This window comes from Neltuma alba, unplaced genomic scaffold (genome assembly GCF_004799145.2).
Source record: "Neltuma alba isolate B1F8T4 unplaced genomic scaffold, ASM479914v2 tig00012399_pilon, whole genome shotgun sequence".
Classification (NCBI taxonomy): Eukaryota; Viridiplantae; Streptophyta; class Magnoliopsida; order Fabales; family Fabaceae; genus Neltuma; species Neltuma alba.
Genome location: NW_021636892.1, coordinates 1 through 17,229, shown reverse-complemented (window position 1 = coordinate 17,229; position 17,229 = coordinate 1). Strand labels below are relative to the sequence as shown.

General features: G+C 35.3%; 3 protein-coding genes across 4 annotated transcripts; all 3 read left to right on the top strand.

Moving 5' to 3' along the window:
• The first annotated feature begins 2,916 nt into the window (after positions 1-2,916).
• On the top strand, positions 2,917-6,752 carry LOC114726682 (O-glucosyltransferase rumi homolog). Its single transcript, XM_028913352.1, has 6 exons — positions 2,917-3,177; positions 3,896-4,428; positions 5,208-5,400; positions 5,608-5,672; positions 5,948-6,158; positions 6,254-6,752. The coding sequence occupies exons 1-6, from the start codon at positions 2,980-2,982 to the stop codon at positions 6,611-6,613; spliced, it is 1,560 nt and encodes a 519-aa protein (XP_028769185.1). The 5' UTR covers positions 2,917-2,979; the 3' UTR covers positions 6,614-6,752.
• Positions 6,753-7,649: 897 nt separating this feature from the next.
• Positions 7,650-14,479, top strand: LOC114726681 (uncharacterized). 2 transcript variants are annotated; one of them, XM_028913350.1, is made up of 13 exons: positions 7,650-7,856; positions 7,959-8,160; positions 8,478-8,552; positions 8,709-8,810; positions 9,293-9,333; positions 9,990-10,103; positions 10,482-10,596; positions 10,697-10,887; positions 10,991-11,107; positions 11,794-11,874; positions 12,200-12,438; positions 13,306-13,345; positions 13,565-14,479. In XM_028913350.1, the coding sequence occupies exons 1-13, from the start codon at positions 7,809-7,811 to the stop codon at positions 14,111-14,113; spliced, it is 1,914 nt and encodes a 637-aa protein (XP_028769183.1). In that variant the 5' UTR covers positions 7,650-7,808; the 3' UTR covers positions 14,114-14,479. The 2 variants fall into 2 exon arrangements, with proteins under 2 accessions (XP_028769183.1, XP_028769184.1); XM_028913351.1 differs by lacking the exon at positions 7,650-7,856 and having other exon boundaries at positions 8,081-8,160; positions 8,459-8,552.
• A 704-nt stretch (positions 14,480-15,183) lies between these two features.
• LOC114726679 (LIM domain-containing protein PLIM2c-like) lies at positions 15,184-16,742 on the top strand. The gene is made up of 5 exons (XM_028913349.1): positions 15,184-15,318; positions 15,625-15,724; positions 15,846-15,874; positions 16,248-16,337; positions 16,440-16,742. The coding sequence occupies exons 1-5, from the start codon at positions 15,184-15,186 to the stop codon at positions 16,740-16,742; spliced, it is 657 nt and encodes a 218-aa protein (XP_028769182.1).
• The last annotated feature ends 487 nt before the right edge of the window (positions 16,743-17,229 follow it).

The following is a 17,229-nucleotide window of genomic DNA, read 5'->3' as shown; positions in this document are numbered from 1 at the left end:
AATACGTATTTTTAAAAGAAAGAGCAGAAACATGAGTTGACAGAGAGAACTCTCTGCGCTCTAAGTATGAAAAAAGAACCATTGATCAAATGGAAAAAAAAAAATAGACTTGACAAAAAAAAGTTAATTCATGATAACTAGTTTCTATGCAATGCATAAGAAAACAAAAACCTTTTTTAAATAGATGTTAACATTTTTATCCTTCATCTTTTATAAGTTCTAACTAATACTAGAAAGTTAACGAATCGTTCTATTTAGATGGCCGTAAAGAGAAGGAAATAACAGTAGATGGATTGCCAATTAAAAATAAAATAATAACATCGTGTCTGTTTTTTTTTTTTGCCCCCTATCGTATCTATTCACATCTTGTAATTTAAATTTTTAAATCAAATTTTTTGTTACTAGATAACTAGTCTCCAGTAATTTTAAATTTTTGTTAAAATAAAAAAAATTTAATATAAAAATACTTAATTTAAAATATTTTATATATATATATATATATATATATATAATTCCTTCTCCCCCTTGATGCGTCTCCTTCAAGTTGGGTTACCAAGCTATTGCTGGTCAGAAACAAATAATTTAAGCCACTAATTGAACGTTAGAAAAAATAGGAAGTGAGCTTAATTATTTTATAGTTTATGCCACAAGTCAATGAGAATGTGCATTCTTTCCATATACCATATGGACTAAGCTTTATTTTTTAAATAAAATAAAATGCTAGATAATTACTCCATAATGGTATATATAATCGCTGAAGGGAAATATTAAAAAAAATATTTGTATTATATAACTAAACTGGATCTTCACAATTGAAAGACTTTTACGATTCCCGGAGTTTGGCAGAATTAGGGGAAGTTATCCTACAATTGGTCAAACCAAAACTGTGTGCTTGCTTGCCTTGAACGTAACGTTGACTCCATTTCTAAGTAATTGACCAATAATAATAAATATTCACATAGAATGAGTTGTTAAAAAAAAAAAAAAGTAGAATACATATTATTTGATAATACTCTAAAACTAAATACTCTCTCGTCTTAAATATGAGATTTATTTTATAATATAAATTATATTATCTTATGTTTAGCTGTATTTTATTTTTTCTGTGAATAATACGGGCCTACGCCCAAAATCTTTTTTTTTTTTTTTGAAAAAAAATTGAATGCAAGGGGGTGCATGTGTTAAAAAGTTGGATTTATTAAATGAAATAATACCACAAAAGAATTCGGAACCACTTTAAAAATTAAAACCTCAACTTTAACTACTTTTGGAAATATGAAACTGTTAAAATACCACTTTGTTGGCATGTGTTCGATTCCTGGGGAATACCACTTTGTTGTGGTTCCAGTCGCGGCGTTTGGGGAGGCATTCTAGCTCTTGGGTGCCTAGGTAAACGCCTGAGGGTAATTGACGGCTCGCCCTGCCCAACATTGGTATGACCTAGGAGGAAGGGAGATTTCGCCCTGCCCTTGGATCGTGGGTGAGCCCAACTCCTTTCCAAAAATTTTTCTATCAAAAAAAAAAAAACTTTAAAATGTTTGAACTAATACTTTTCATAAAAACATAGTAATTAAATATATACTAATACAATTCAATAAAACGCAAACTTATGACTTTTTAATATATATGGCTTTGTTTGGGATGGCTTTTAGGTCATGAAAATTAACTTTTTTTTGCGCCAACGTATCAAAATTAAAATTTTGAATTAAAAAGTAATTGAAGCTCAAAATGATGTTTGACATACATGATTTCTTATTTTTTAATTTAAAATTTCTAAAAGTGATTTTTTTAATACATCATACAAACAAATTATTGTCTAACTGGGTGGACCCAAGTTTACCCTAATAAATTTACATAAAAAAGAGATTATGGGTAAAGTTGTAAAAAAGAATTATGAATAAAATTGTACTAACTGGGTGTACTTAAGAAATAAGATTAGAAATAAAATTACATATTTACCTTATAAAATTTTAATAAACTGGATTATTTATAATTAATAAATAGTGTGTTGGCAAAAAAAAAAAAAGTGTAATATTTCTTCCGATTCTTTCTATAGAACCTTGGAGTGATTGGCTTTGATCCTTTTTATTAAACACTTTTCTGAGGGCTGCTTTGTAATCGTGTTATGCCTTCTTGTATTTACTTGTTCTTTTGAATAAATTTATTTCCATTAAAAAAACACTTTTCTGGACATTACAACTAACTAAATTAATAAAAGTTCTTAATTATTAAAATACTCATTCATAGGAAGTAACAAATTGCATAGAGATTTAAAAAAAACCACTAGTATATATCCCACCACTATATTTGTTCTTAAAAAAATTCTAAAAAAATATTTTTAAAATTACAAAATCTCAAATTAAGAATGATGATGATTTTACATCGGGCGGGCACCAGTGACGTTGGATTATGGAGCAAACAGCCAGCTGCCAGCTTAAATAATCAATATCCATATTACATTAACCCGAAAACTTTTTTTAAAAAAATTTACCCAGATTAACTAAGGGATCAATATAAGACGATAAGGGGACTCGTACTGTTTTTTTAAAGAATATCCAGATTGTACTTTCATATTTCTTATCGCGGTAAGCTAATACGTATGATTAGTACAAACATTTTTAAAAAAATAACACTTAATTACTATAAATAGTTAACTTAACTAGTTTTTTTTTTCTTAAATCTATTTAGACGAGGCAACCAATCTTATGTTAAATATTAAAGACAGGATGCATGGAAAGAAAAGTTAAGAAACGAGACTTATAAAGAAGGGGTCAACGTTTTGTAATTATGAGTGATGGGACCTTCTTTCTCCCCCTCCTCCTCTCGCAGTCCCTCCACATGCACAGATCAAACTCACCCAAACACGTTTTGAGGATTCCATATATGTCACCAGCAACAATCAAACTCTGCAAATATATCTGACCCAGAAGTGAGCAGAACTATACATACATATATCACAGAGAAGGCTCAGGGGAGAGCATGAAGAGGGATAACGAGATATACCTGAAACTCTTCTGGGGTCGTTCTTCTTCCTCCAATCCTCGTCAGAGACTGCGGTGGCTGTACCAGTGGTGGCCCATGAAGACTCCGGCATCGGCTGCTGCCACCACCATAGTCGTCGTCGTCTTCTGCTTCGTGGCCACTCTATTATCTTCATTCGCCGGCAGGTTTGACGTGGTGAGTTCAATATCAATTATCACGCACCATTAACTTATTCTATTCAAGCGCATGCCATTTAATTACCAAACTCACAGATGCATTTTCTCATGATCAGTTTTATTTTATCTGTTTACTCAAATGTAAGTAAGAAGTTGTTCAAAATTTTGGTTCATCTGCTTCACTAAACATCGTTTCATCCAAATTACCCAGTGGATTTGCTTAAGTGTAGATGGTAATTCAATCATATTCACTGTTCATATGATACTATGGGTTTAGCTCAAGTATTTTCAGATTTCAACAGATTAGTAACAGTGATATTGATGGGTTTTGGTCGATTTGGTTTTCTGTATTTAAAATTAAACTCATTCAGTTGGCTGGATAAATTATAAGGAAATTGTGGGTCCACTGTGAATCCCAGCACTTAGATTTGCTTGTATAATTCCGGGGGAGAAGCATTTATAAAGTATTAATTATTAATAGCATATATAATAAAGATGAATTCTTTCCATTGGAATTTTAGGAAATTTTTACCAGAAATTTGTTTTGCCCTGATTAATTAATTCAGATTCTAAGTGCACTAGTGATCAGTTATAGAAATAAAATTCACTTTATACCCCATATAAAATATGGGGCTACAATTAATTCATCTATATATATAAGAAAACAAATGTGTACAGTAAGTAGAAAAATGAATAATACTTTTTTAAAAAAAATAATTTTTGGGCTTTATTTGTAGTCAATATTTGCAGGAGTTTCCAGGTCAGAAGAGAAGATTCTTCCCCCACCAATTAGGCAAGAATTCCCTCTGAAATGCGCCAAACAAAACGAGACGCAAACATGCTCAAGAGACTACCCGGCCAGGCACAATCCTAGCCGTCCATGGAACCGCACGTGTCCCGCCCACTTCAGATTCATCCACGAAGATCTACGGCCCTGGAGGGAGACGGGAATCACGAGGGACATGGTGGAGGGGGCGAGAAGGACGGCCCATTTTAGGGTGGTGATCCTGGACGGGAGGGTGTACGTGGACAAGTATAGGAAGTCAATACAGACCAGAGACCTGTTTACTCTGTGGGGCATATTGCAACTCACGAGATGGTACCCGTCCAAATTGCCTGATTTGGAGATGATGTTTGACTGTGATGATAGGCCCGTCGTAGCTTCCCGGCATCACCGTGGACCACAGGCCAGCCCACCACCCTTGTTTCGATATTGCTCCGACGACCGGAGTTTAGACATCGTCTTTCCGGATTGGTCCTTTTGGGGATGGTAATTATTTCATAATCCTGACATATATGTTTAAGAAAGTGCTTTTTTTTTTTTCAAAAAAAATCTTAGTACTCCCCCCCCCCCCCAAAAAGAAAAAACGTCATATATCAATATCAACCAACGGAGTCAGAAGACATAGCAAAATTCAGAAAATTAATACAAATCAACCCACCCCTATCTTAACTTTTTCAGTCGAAACTTTAGCATCCTTATCCAATAGTTTCAACTTTCAACAAAAGATGAGGGGGGGCAAATCCAACTAGATGGGCATATCTCCTCGATAGTAGCCTTAATGAGCTAATCAGCAACTAAGTTAGTCTCTCTAAGAATCCAAATTATTAAATGATTCCTAATGAATTTTCTTTTAAGAGAGGATATTTTTAATGAAGATGTACGATTTCCAGTCAGAATTTATGATGCAAGACACAATTCTTGATCGTCATATTTCCAGCTCATATGTTGTTTATAGTGTACTGGAATGCTTCCCCATTGCCCTTGCTTAACCCATGTTGTCTTGCATTTTCTCACACAACGATTCCGCAACCATCCAAACTAATCTCTCACCACAAAATTGATAACTTCATCTGGTTTTTCCGCAAAAGCACAGTCTAATAAATTGATTTCAAATGAGGCTTACTGTTTGCTATTTATAAATAATGCATTCCACATGTTATGTATTGATATTGATTGTGAATTTAGCTTGATATGCTTCAATTCTCTAGAATATAGATGTTAATCAAATCATTTTTACGCCCATTAATGTTGTGAACTCATGATAGGGCTGAGATAAATTTAAAGCCATGGAAAGATACATTAGAAGATATAAAAGAAGGGAACAAGAAGATCAAGTGGGAGGACAGAGTGCCTTACGCTTATTGGAAGGGAAACCCTCACGTGGCTCCTACCAGAAGAGACCTTATGAAGTGTAATGTTTCTAATGAACATGATTGGAACACTCGTATCTACGTTCAGGTATTCAACTTTCTATGTTTCAATAATCTGGTATGTCGATAAATGACAAATCATAACCAACATGCACGAACTCCTAATTCAGTGTGAGGACATTCTTTGACATGTCATGCATTTGTTGAAAGTACTTGATAACACATTAAAACTTGTGGCTATTTTTGATTGTGCTGATCAGTTATAATATATGTTATGTGTTTGAATTCATGACAGGATTGGGTACAAGAGTCCAAACAAGGGTATAAAGCATCCAAGTTAGAGGACCAATGCACCCATAGGTAGGGAAGGGTCCTTTATCAGAAACCCTGTTGCGTTCTATTCCAAATCTGGTTTGTGAGGCTTGATTCCACAGCTAACTCATTCATTACATTGTATAGCTGTTGGATTGTGCCCTTTTCTAGCTCTTAGCCACTGAATCAAGCTAACAAAACAGATTTTGGATAGAAGAGAATATCAAGGATCAACTTTCCTTTATCTATAGCCATATTCAAACTTTATTTAACAGCAGAGATTTGTGCTGGAGTATCATTTTGTTTTGTTTTGTTGTGGTTAGGTATAAGATATACATAGAAGGATGGGCATGGTCGGTGAGTGAGAAATACATACTGGCTTGTGATGCTATGACACTGTACGTAAGGCCAAAGTACTATGACTTCTTCATCAGAGGCATGATGCCTTTACAACACTATTGGCCCGTCAGTGATTCTTCCAAGTGCACTTCTCTCAAATTTGCTGTTGAATGGGGCAACAATCACACTCATCAGGTAATATTAACACTGCCACTTGAAAACCAAAACCAAGCCATTCTTGCTAAGTTATTAGTTTAATCCAAAGAAGAGAAATGTTTTGGTTTGAGCAGGCTCAGGCAATAGGGGAAGCTGCTAGCAGGTTCATGCAGGAGGACTTGAAAATAGACTATGTATACGACTACATGTTTCATCTTTTGAACGAATATGCAAAGCTGTTAAAGTTCAAACCAACAGTGCCTCCTACAGCTACGGAGCTGTGTCCAGAAACAATGGCGTGTGGTGCACAAGGAAACTGGAGGAAGTTCATGGAGGAGTCGCTCGTCAAGTTTCCCAGTGATTCACTTCCATGCTCAATTCCTCCTGATGATGTTTCCTTCCTGAAAGATTTCCGGGACAGAAAAGCTAATGCAACCAGACAGGCACAACTATGGGAAAAGGAATATTGGCAGAGTCAAATCAAGGCAGAGTAGATTGGGGAATTTCTTCTGATACGGAGGAAATTATGCAGAGTTTCATACCTCCAAGGATTTACTTTGTTGTAACTTTCAATAGGTTCTTTGCATTCGATCATATTCGATCATATGATTTATTTGGTATATAAGATAAAGTGATGAAATGGAATTTACTTGTACATTTATTATGTTTCTCTTATTTCTTTTGCCTTCCCTTCTTCCAACCGTAAACCCTGTGATCCCTCAGACACAAGCGCTTCTTCCATCTCTCAACATCAGCAAACCCGATCTCTTTAAATGTCAGAGGACGAGTAGATTTGTTTTATAGAGGACATTTTGCAACTCATTGCCCTGGGGTTAAAGGAGGCGCTCCTGATATTTTGGATGGTAAGAGATGGTAATATTTGTGGGAACAAGGAGATGTATTCTTCTCCTTTTTCTTCTTTTTTATGGCATATCTGATGGGGTAAGACCATCAGAAAAAACTATAAGATATATCATAATATTAATATATATACTCCTCCGATCTTTAATATAAGACCCATTGAACTAATTTGTTTAGATTAAGGAAGTTAGGTAAGTTAGTTAATTATAAGAAAAGTGACATATTTTTCCTAAAATACCATAGTCATCTTTCTTAATACCCCCTCTCTCTTATACTTAATTATGGTTGAAGGAGTATCCATGGGGGTAATTTAGAGAAAATTGATAAATATGAGGAATGAGTCTTATGTTTAGGACCAAAACTAACTCAAGAATTGTGTCTTATATTAAGGACGGGAGGAGTATATATATATATATATATAAATGTATGTACGTATATATAAAATTCAACGTTATCTGGCACGTGCCGCTGAGGTGGCACGTCTCTATTTATACACGTAGGCATTCGAAAAATTCGCCTCCTCCAGTACGGAAGAGTTTGCTTGCTAGTTGCTAATGCTGTCTTCGTGGAGATGATCATAGGAGCCCAGTTCCACTAACCAGTTTTGTGGTGACTAGATTTTTTTCCCTCGTCCTTTTCCTTTCACCTTTTTTTTTTTGGTTTTTGAATTTTTCTTTTTTCACCCGCGCGAAAAAACAATTTCTTTCGCTGCGTTCGCTTCCGAATTATTATATTCAGAGCGGTAATCATCTTCGAATATAATCTTCATAATCGGTATATCTGCATTCGTATGTGAATAACAGCAGGAGAACCCGGTGACACAAAGTGATGGAAACCAAGGATGGAGAAGAAATCCATAACTGTTCGATCAAGCTGGTAAAATTCTTGTTCCTTCGCTAATGTTCTCTTTCTAGTCATTCCCATTCATCTACCAGTTAAGTCAGCAGAGCAGTTCACTGTGTTGATATTTTATTACAGAGAAATTGTCCCAAGAGGCGAAGGGATAAGGTTTACATTGGCTGTGGAGCAGGGTTTGGTGGTGACAGGCCTTTGGCTGCTCTTAAGTTGCTCAGAAGAGCCAAAGAACTAAACTACCTGGTGCTTGAATGCCTGGCAGAGCGTACTCTTGCTGATCGTTATCGAATCATGGTTTCTGGAGGCGATGGGTATGATTCGCGGAGTAAGTGTTTCCTGGGAGGGCAACTTGTGTATTGCTACATCGTGGAATATCGAGATTCATTTCTAGCACTGAGCTCAACAACAAAATAAAAATTCTGAATGAAGTCTACTTTGTCTTCTTCATGCTTTTATTTCAGCCGCTTTTGAATGAGTAATGCGGTTATGTTTACGTCTGTATCTTCTACCTAAGCCGTGTCACCAGTTGCACCTTCTGAGTGATACAATCGAATTAGTGAAAGTTCAACTGATCTTTTTACTATGCTGTCTTTTTCATTTTTCTAATTTTAAGTTCGTGGTAGTTGTAAACTTCTATTGCAGTATCTGACTGGATGCATACATTGCTGCCTCAAGCTACAGAGAGAGGAACTTGCATAATTACCAATATGGGTGCAAGTAAGAATTTTTAAGACTTCACATATTGGATCACTTGATGCTGTTGAGTGTCAAGAGAGTTCATATGATAGCATAGTGCTTGTGGTTTGCATTGACGCAGTATCTAAATAGATGCATTTCATTTTTCTAACTTAGTCCTTTCTTTGTTTCTTAAAGTGGACCCGCTGGGTGCTCAAGCAAAAGTCTTAGAAATAGCTAGCAGCCTGGGGCTTAATGTTTCTGTTGCTGTTGCTCATGAGATATCCACCGCCAGTTTAGGTATTTAAATTTCATTGCACACTTTACTTTGTAGTTCAAATGAATTCTGCAAATATGAAGAGGCATTTTGAAATATCAATTCGAATGCAATTCTATTTATTTGTCTATGGAATTTCATTTTACCTACTATTACAACTTAGATTTTCCATTATGTTTGATGTATACTGGGTGATTGCACCTTTAGGAAGACGGTTTTAGTGCGACAATGGTGTGGAGATTGTTTCTGCTTCTTTGATTGATGAACACTTTGGAAGAATCCAATTGGTAGGAGCTGTTGCACCTAGACCTGATTTTATAATAAGCAGTTCGCACTTCCATTTCTAACTTTCTAGGACTTAACCTTATAGTTATATCTGCTTTCTGTTTTGTCTTTTGCCATTAGCTTCTTTAAAGGGCCTTTCTGAGGTTTTCTTATTATTCATTCCGCTTAACTTTGCGACATTAGATCTTTATAATATTCGAACTTCGTCTATTTTTTTCAGGTTCAGGATGCTTACCTGAGAGATTGCATAACATGGAGGGTGTAAGAATCTAGTCTCTTGGGTGCATCTGCTATCATATATTTAATGCATTATCTGTCATTTCTCTTTCTGGCTTCAAGTTATTTGTTGATAACCAACCAATTCTCTCTTTCTGCAGAAAATTGTCAATTTATTTTCCTTCATATTTGCTATTGAAGTGACAGCTTTGTTTTTTTCCTGTCTGGCTTTACTATTGCATTTTCATATGAAAAATCTTGACTCACGATATTTTTTGCATTGTTTCTTCATTTATTTAAAATGTACTAAGAATTAGGAGATGCAGGAAGTTGCGAATTTATTTTCCTTTATATTTGTTCATCGAAGTGACAGCTTTGTTTTTTCCTGTTTGCTTCTGCTATTGCATTGTCATTTGAGAAATCTTACAAAATTTATTGATGTTTCAAGAATTTAGGAAATTAGTGATAAATTTTTTTTTCCCCAGTTTAGTTGATCCTCAATAGTTGTTTAAAGGATTTGACCGAAGTTAATTGTTATTGCATATCATCTTTCTTTAATTGAGGAATTTAGCCATAATTAGAAGATATTGGCCCGTATTAGCCCATACAACATGCACATTAAAAGAACAAATTTGCATTTGCATTTTCATGACAATTGTGCTGTAAAAGTATTCAAGTTTTATATATAATTATTTGTGAAGGGTGTCAGCACCTACCTGGGAGCAGCTCCTATTGTTCGTTGTCTTGAAAAGTACCAACCAAATGTGATAATCACTTCAAGAATTGCTGATGCTGCTTTATTCTTGTCACCTATGGTATGGAATCTGATATTTTTGTCTCATCCTAATCCCCAGCTATTCCTCCATCGAAGTGTGTTCTTATTTGAAGGAACTGAATTGTACTTTTGTACAGAAGGATTCAGTTGTGGGATTTGTTGGGTTTGTACAATTATTCATATTTTAGGTTACAAAATAGATTCTTTAGTTTAAGGAGATAAATAGAGACTTCAACTAACTTATCCATTAAAGAAGATCAATGAAGAAAGTGACCCGGTGAGAGAGTAACAATAGGTTCTTAATGGGATTCATTGAATTAATTGGGCATTCTTTAAGGAAAAAATAATTTGTTTTCTGTGGAGCATGCTGCATACCAACTACATTAAATTTTTGGTGATTATGCTGGTATATGTGTAGGTTTATGAGCTGGGTTGGAATTGGGATGACTTAAATCAACTAGCACAAGGATCTCTGGCTGGGCACCTTCTAGAGTGTGGCTGCCAACTCACTGGTGGATATTTCATGCATCCAGGTCTGCTTATGTTGCATATCTCTTTCCTAGCATATAAGATACAACTTTGGAATTTGGGCGAATAAATAGATTCTCTTAAATTTCATCTTACACATTGTAGGAGACAAGTATCGAGATATACCCTTTGAGAAGCTACTGGATTTATCACTTCCTTATGCTGAAGTTTGTTTTGATGGACAAGTGTGTGTAGCAAAGGCGGAAGGTAGTGGTGGAGTACTAAATTTCGGTACATGTGCTGAACAACTACTTTATGAGGTTGGAGATCCTGGTGCTTATGTGACCCCTGATTTAGTAAGTTTAGTGTCATGTTGGTCATGCTATTTGACAAAAAGAAGGTACTGTTATGATCAGAAGATGGCATATGGGGAAAATTTTTCATCTTGTTCTTGAACAGGTTGTTGATTTTCAGAATGTTACTTTCCTTCCAATTTCAAGCTGTAGTGTTCTCTGCATTGGGGCAAAACCCTCCATTAAACCAGTTCCTAATGAACTTCTGCAGTTGGTTCCAAAGGTGTGATTTTTAATCCTTGTCTTCAGAAGAGCATGTAGGACTTGAATTAAATAAATTAGGAACTTACTTCCACGATCTTATCTTAGTTTTTCTTTTTCCTGTCATAAAAAGTGGTCCTATTGCACTGTCTTGTGTGGTGATAGTTTATTGTTTAGTCTTGGCTGTCATCCTGCTGTAGTTGTAAGATCCAAGCTACTTCTCAATCAACTGCATACTTTGTTTGAAATGTTATGCATATAATGGTCAACTTGGACATCTTCTGGACAAAAGAAAAAACTTTGACTTCTGATAACTTTTGAGGGTTATTTTACGGTGATGCTTTTCAATGGCATTAACATAGTGTATACCATACAATCTTACATTTCATTTTACTTTCTTTTTCATTTTAATTTCTTTTTTAAGTAAAAATATTTTGTATTGCATGCCCTCCTGCTGCATGAAAATTAGCTGCTCAATTTCAGAAACAATATGAAATAATTTAGGCTTTTTTTTTTCTGAAATAATATTTTAGAGGCAGCTTTGCCTTCAGTCACCTTCTTCTTCATTATGTTTTGAGAGCTTGTTTGTGGCTTTAATTATGTAAGATATTAGCCGATATTTCAATGCACGATTTGTTTCCTGAAGTTTGTACAAAGGAGGCATTCGGTTTTTCCCATTTGTTTTGATGCATCATATACCTTTTTCAGGAGTGCGGATGGAAGGGATGGGGAGAGATATCTTATGGTGGCTATGAATGTGTCAAACGTGCTAAAGCTGCTGAATTTTTGGTAACTTTTACAACCTTTTCATGAAGCAAACATTCAGACCAGTGAGACGTAATGATTCTTTTTGTTCCGTGTACTTTAATGAATTACTCCCTGCGGCCCTTTTTATAAACTCCAATTAATTAATTTATGCAAATTAAGAAAGTTAGTTAAAATTAGTTAACTCTCAATAAAAATAACTAGTTAGAGGAGCTAAGTTGACTAGTTAGGAAGTTTTATAGTTAGTTAAGGTACTAGGTGAAAGAAATTAATGCTTTGGACAAAACATGCAACTGCTTGGTCCTTGCTGCTCTCCATCAATTAACATTTTGTTCATGTACTTGATTAGGTTAGATCATGGATGGGAGAATCGTTTCCCAATCTTAACTCCCAAATTCTTGCTTATATAATTGGAGTTGATAGCCTAAAGGCTACCAGCATTGATGCAAATTCTTCATCCTGGGAGACTAGTGAAGATATAAGGTTACGGATGGATGGACTGTTTGCACAGAAGGAACATGCTGTCCAATTTACTAGAGAATTTACGGCATTGTATACAAATGGGCCTGCTGGTGGCGGTGGTATCAGGTCAATGCTCTTCGACATCCTCCATTTAAGTCTAGTATGCAAAATTTTTTTAATTAAAGTTCTTCCTGTGGAGTATTTATATATGTAAATATTGCGTCAGGGTTCAATTGACAGTCTTTATCTTCTTATTTGGCATTTGACGAGTTCACAGGAAAAAAAAAAGCTGAAATTTTAATTTTGCATCGAATTAGCATTTCTGAATTTGTTGGAAGCACCAATAATTACGTAGTTATTTCTATGTTGTCAATATAACCTTCCACCATGTAATTTTGATCTCTTCTGGCGTCTTTGCGGTCATCTGCTAATTTGGTCTATTGCTGGTTATAGAGGGATTGAATGGCGCTTTTATACTGACGCATTGCGTCCTTTTGTTTTGTTTTGTTTTGTTTCTTCGTCTTTTACTTTCTTAGAATGATATATTCTCTATTCTTAAATCTAAATCTTTCTGAAATGAAAATTTCTTTTATAAATATTTATGAAAGAAAAAAAATGTTCTGAAATCAAGGAAGAACTAACCGCATATGTACTTTTTCTGTCATTTAGTTTTGTTGCCGGATTGGTCATTGATAGATTGTTGTGAAGAAGAAGTATCAAGTATATAACCTGCAATTTGCAATTTCATTAGTTTCACTTGGCTTTTGAAAACTGTTCCTGTTTTGATTGCTATCATATAAATGGATCATTGCCCGGTTAGCTGAACTTCTAAATGAGGTGGGTCCCAAAAATTGAAACTGGGTTTGTTTGAATACAAAGAGCTACTTTATTCCGTAAACTTAATGATAGATATTTTTCCTTCTTGTTATGATCTTCGATGCCCAATAACCTTTATAATAACTGTGATAAGTTTTTCCTGTTTCTTGAATGCAGTACTGGAGTGAAGAAAGAAATTCTTCTAGAAAAGAGATTGGTATTCTTCTCTCTCTTGACCACTGTTATACCCGTACACGCATATGCCTGCACGTAAACCTCACTTATGTGCACTTTATAATCAAAACTAAATAAATTTTCTGTTTTCATCCTTTAATCTTGTTAGATTATATTGTTTATTTATTTATTTTGCAAATAAAATTAGTGAAAAGTTAGAAGGCCGTGATTTCTTGACTAATCAAGACACTAATCCCTACAGGTTAGGCGAGAGGATGTTTTCTGGCGAATTGATGTGAAGAGCTGCAGGACAAGCCCTTCAGATAAAGTGGTCGTTCCTGAATGCAATCTGACTCATACATTGATATGGCCAATACATGTACAAGCTGAAACTGACAATTCTTTCTCAGAATTAGCTTCACCTGCCCCTTCTGGCCAGAAGATTCCTCTGTACCGCTTAGCCCACAGCCGAGCTGGTGATAAAGGAAATGATTTAAACTTTTCTCTTATCCCACATTTCCCCCCTGATGTTGAGAGGTTGAAGCAGATTATCACGCCCCAGTGGGTAAAAGCAGTGGTCTCTCCTCTTTTGAAGTTGTCTGCTTTGGACTTAGATGCAGGAAGTGAAAGATACAGATGGATGAATGATAATGTTAAGGTAGAGATATATGAAGTCAAGGGAATCCAGTCGTTGAATGTTGTTGTCAGAAACATCCTAGATGGTGGCGTCAACTGCTCTCGAAGAATTGATCGCCATGGAAAGACCATTTCAGATCTCTTTCTCTGCCAACAAGTAGTATTGCCTCCATGATCGTGTCTGCCATTGGATGACCTTGGCCTCATGAGTTTTACCCATTACGACAGTTTCCTTATTTTTCTGTATTTGTCCAGACTAAATCCCCTAGAGGGCATTAGTTTTCATTTGTTGTTGAGAGCAGTAATAAGGTTTGATCATCACAAAATATGTTCAAGCCTGGAACTTGCTTTGCTTGAAGCAGGCTAGTATAGTCTTTTTAACGTTTTTTTTTTTTTTCCCTTGGGTAATAGTCTTTTTGATGTTGAAAACTTGAAATTGAACCAATGGGTGGAAATGGAAGGAGCACATAAGCAGGAGGATACACCTGATATCAGTTTACATATTATTTGACATTTAATATGAGTGGTTTAAATTTTATTATTTTATAATTCTTAATTACTACTTTTAAATTCACAGTTAAAAATTATTATCGAATATATGTGAGAGTAAGTGCAAATATAAGACGTTTTTAATTAAATTAGTAATATAGCGTAAAATATATCAGAACGTAATACTTATGTTAAGGATACAAAATAAGAATATTAAAAATACAAAATAAATTAAAATTTTGTAAACTTCAATATACTGTTTTCGAGAGGAACCCGGTGCACTCGCGCCATTTTAAAAGGACAATTATTTGGGCACAACTATCATTTCAACCTTAAACTACACTCTAAATTTAAGTATCCCTGTTGGCGTCTCAGACTCATTGATTTAATTACTTATGTGACAAGGGTTTAATTTAATTAGTTATGTTTAAATGCATCATTCTTTAATTGTGGAGCCTTGAAAAAGTCAAAAGGAAGCAACCCTTCATTCACTCCAATCAATTGGATTGCATCCACAAATCACGCCTTAAGTTTTCCATCTTTGTCTCAAAATATTTCCTAACACATAATCTAACCCAATCAACCAATGGCTCTGTTTTATCGTTCCATTTTGTAGTATGAGTCCTGTCTCTTTCAGCATCCCTTCAATCCTCAGTTATATCGTTTGGGTCAGTTAAGGAACAGCAGAAACACACATACAATATACAGTACATATATTTGTACGCACGTTGTAATTTGTTTGTTTAAGGAAGAGAAATGGCATTTACAGGAACATTGGATAAATGCAATGCATGTGATAAGACTGTGTATGTGGTGGATCTGTTGTCTCTTGAGGGAGTTCCTTACCATAAATCTTGCTTTAGATGCAGTCACTGCAAGGGGTTCCTTTCGGTATCCTCCTTTGTTTTTATGTCTGTACTATTTCTTTTGCCGATTTTATCCTCAGTTTCATGTCTTTTTCTTCAAAAATTGATGAAATTTAGTTTACATGTGAACTATGACACATCTTTTAGTCTTAATAATTAGAAGAAGTGGTGATAAGAATTTGATCTTTTTAGAGGTCCTATTGAGCTGGAATCAATTTGAGTCAAGTTCAGTAAATTCATAAAGAGGATGAAATTCTCAGAATCTTGATATTTGAAAGTTATATTTAAACTGCAATGAATGTGAATCAAACAAAGTTAATATGATGGGCAGATGAGTAGCTACTCCTCAATGGATGGAGTTCTGTATTGCAAGCCTCATTTTGAGCAGCTTTTCAAGGAATCTGGAAATTTCAGCAAGAACTTTCACACAGGTAATGACAACATGATCAATCTTTCATCTCATTTCATTTCTTTCAGTGTTAAGCAGTGCAGATTATTGCTTCCATTCATAAGTTTCCATTTAACTGACAAACTTTTTCACAAACATTGCAGCAAAGTCTTCTGAAAAATCACATGAGACGGTATGCTCGATATCCTCCCTTTTTTGTATGCTTTTTCTAACAAACTCTAAGGATATTCTTGGTAGAAACAATATAAGAGCCATCTGATATTATTATTGAAGAATGAGGGTTCAGAGTTTAAGTTTATTTGCTGTCATGATAGTTAAAAATTGATTTAGTTGACTGAAAGAAGCTTATGGGCATATGGCTGAAGGTATTTGTATTTGTTTTGAGCCATCCGTATATAATGTAAAAACTCTTTAAGAAGTCGCAAGCCGTGAGTAGCATGATTTATTCATCAGACTCTGTGCAACACATTGACCCACTGTAATCGTTCATTTGCAATACTCTTGCTGAAATAACCTTTTTTCTCCTCTTCCTGGGATGTGAACAGAGCAAGAACTCAAATAAACTCTCTTCATTGTTCAGTGGAACCCAGGACAAATGTGCAGTTTGCACTAAAACTGTCTATCCTCTGGAAAAGGTTTGTAATTTCAAATGCTTCCCACTCAGAATTGTGATGTAAACAGGAAGAAAAAAGTTGCAGGCCTTGTTAAATATAAACTTGTGTTTGTTGTTGCAAAAGGTGACACTGGAAGGAGAATGCTACCACAAGACTTGCTTTAGGTGTGCTCATGCAGGGTGTCCTCTCACACACTCCTCCTATGCTGCACTTGACGGTGTCCTGTATTGCAGGCACCACTTTGCTCAACTTTTCATGGAGAAAGGAGATTACAACCATGTCAAGCAAGTCACTGCTCACAAAAAGAACACTGCTTCTCATGATCAGTCTGACCACCTTGCAGATGGCTCTCACTCAGATAAACATCCATCTCAGGACCAAAATGACGATGACACTAAACATGAACAACAAGATGCACAATCTTGAATATAAGTTGAAAATGAAACAAACAATGAATCATATATTTATTTCTTTGAAAATTCTTACGTATACTCTCTCTAGAGTCAATCTAGCTTCTTTTCCCTTCACTTCTCTCCCCTTCTTTTCTTTTTCAAGTTCTGTACCATTGATTAAACTGTACAAATTACACAGAAGCGATAAAGATGAGAGTAAGAAGTATAGAGAGCATTGATTTTTTGTGAAGTAGTGCAAAGAGCTATTGGATGTTACTGAAGGGAGGTTGTTTCAGCACATTTTAACCCTCACAATATCCACTTCTACTGAATTTTACAGGCTCATTGTACAGCTAGCTAGTACAGCATATACACTTAAGGATTTCTCATACTGCAATTTTTTTCAGAAGTTTTTTTGTTTGGGGTTGCATGACCTTTTTGGCTTGTAATTTTGTATTTTCCTTAATCAAAGAGGAGATGAGTTGACCCTTCCTCCTCTACTTGTGCTCTTAGTCATGTAC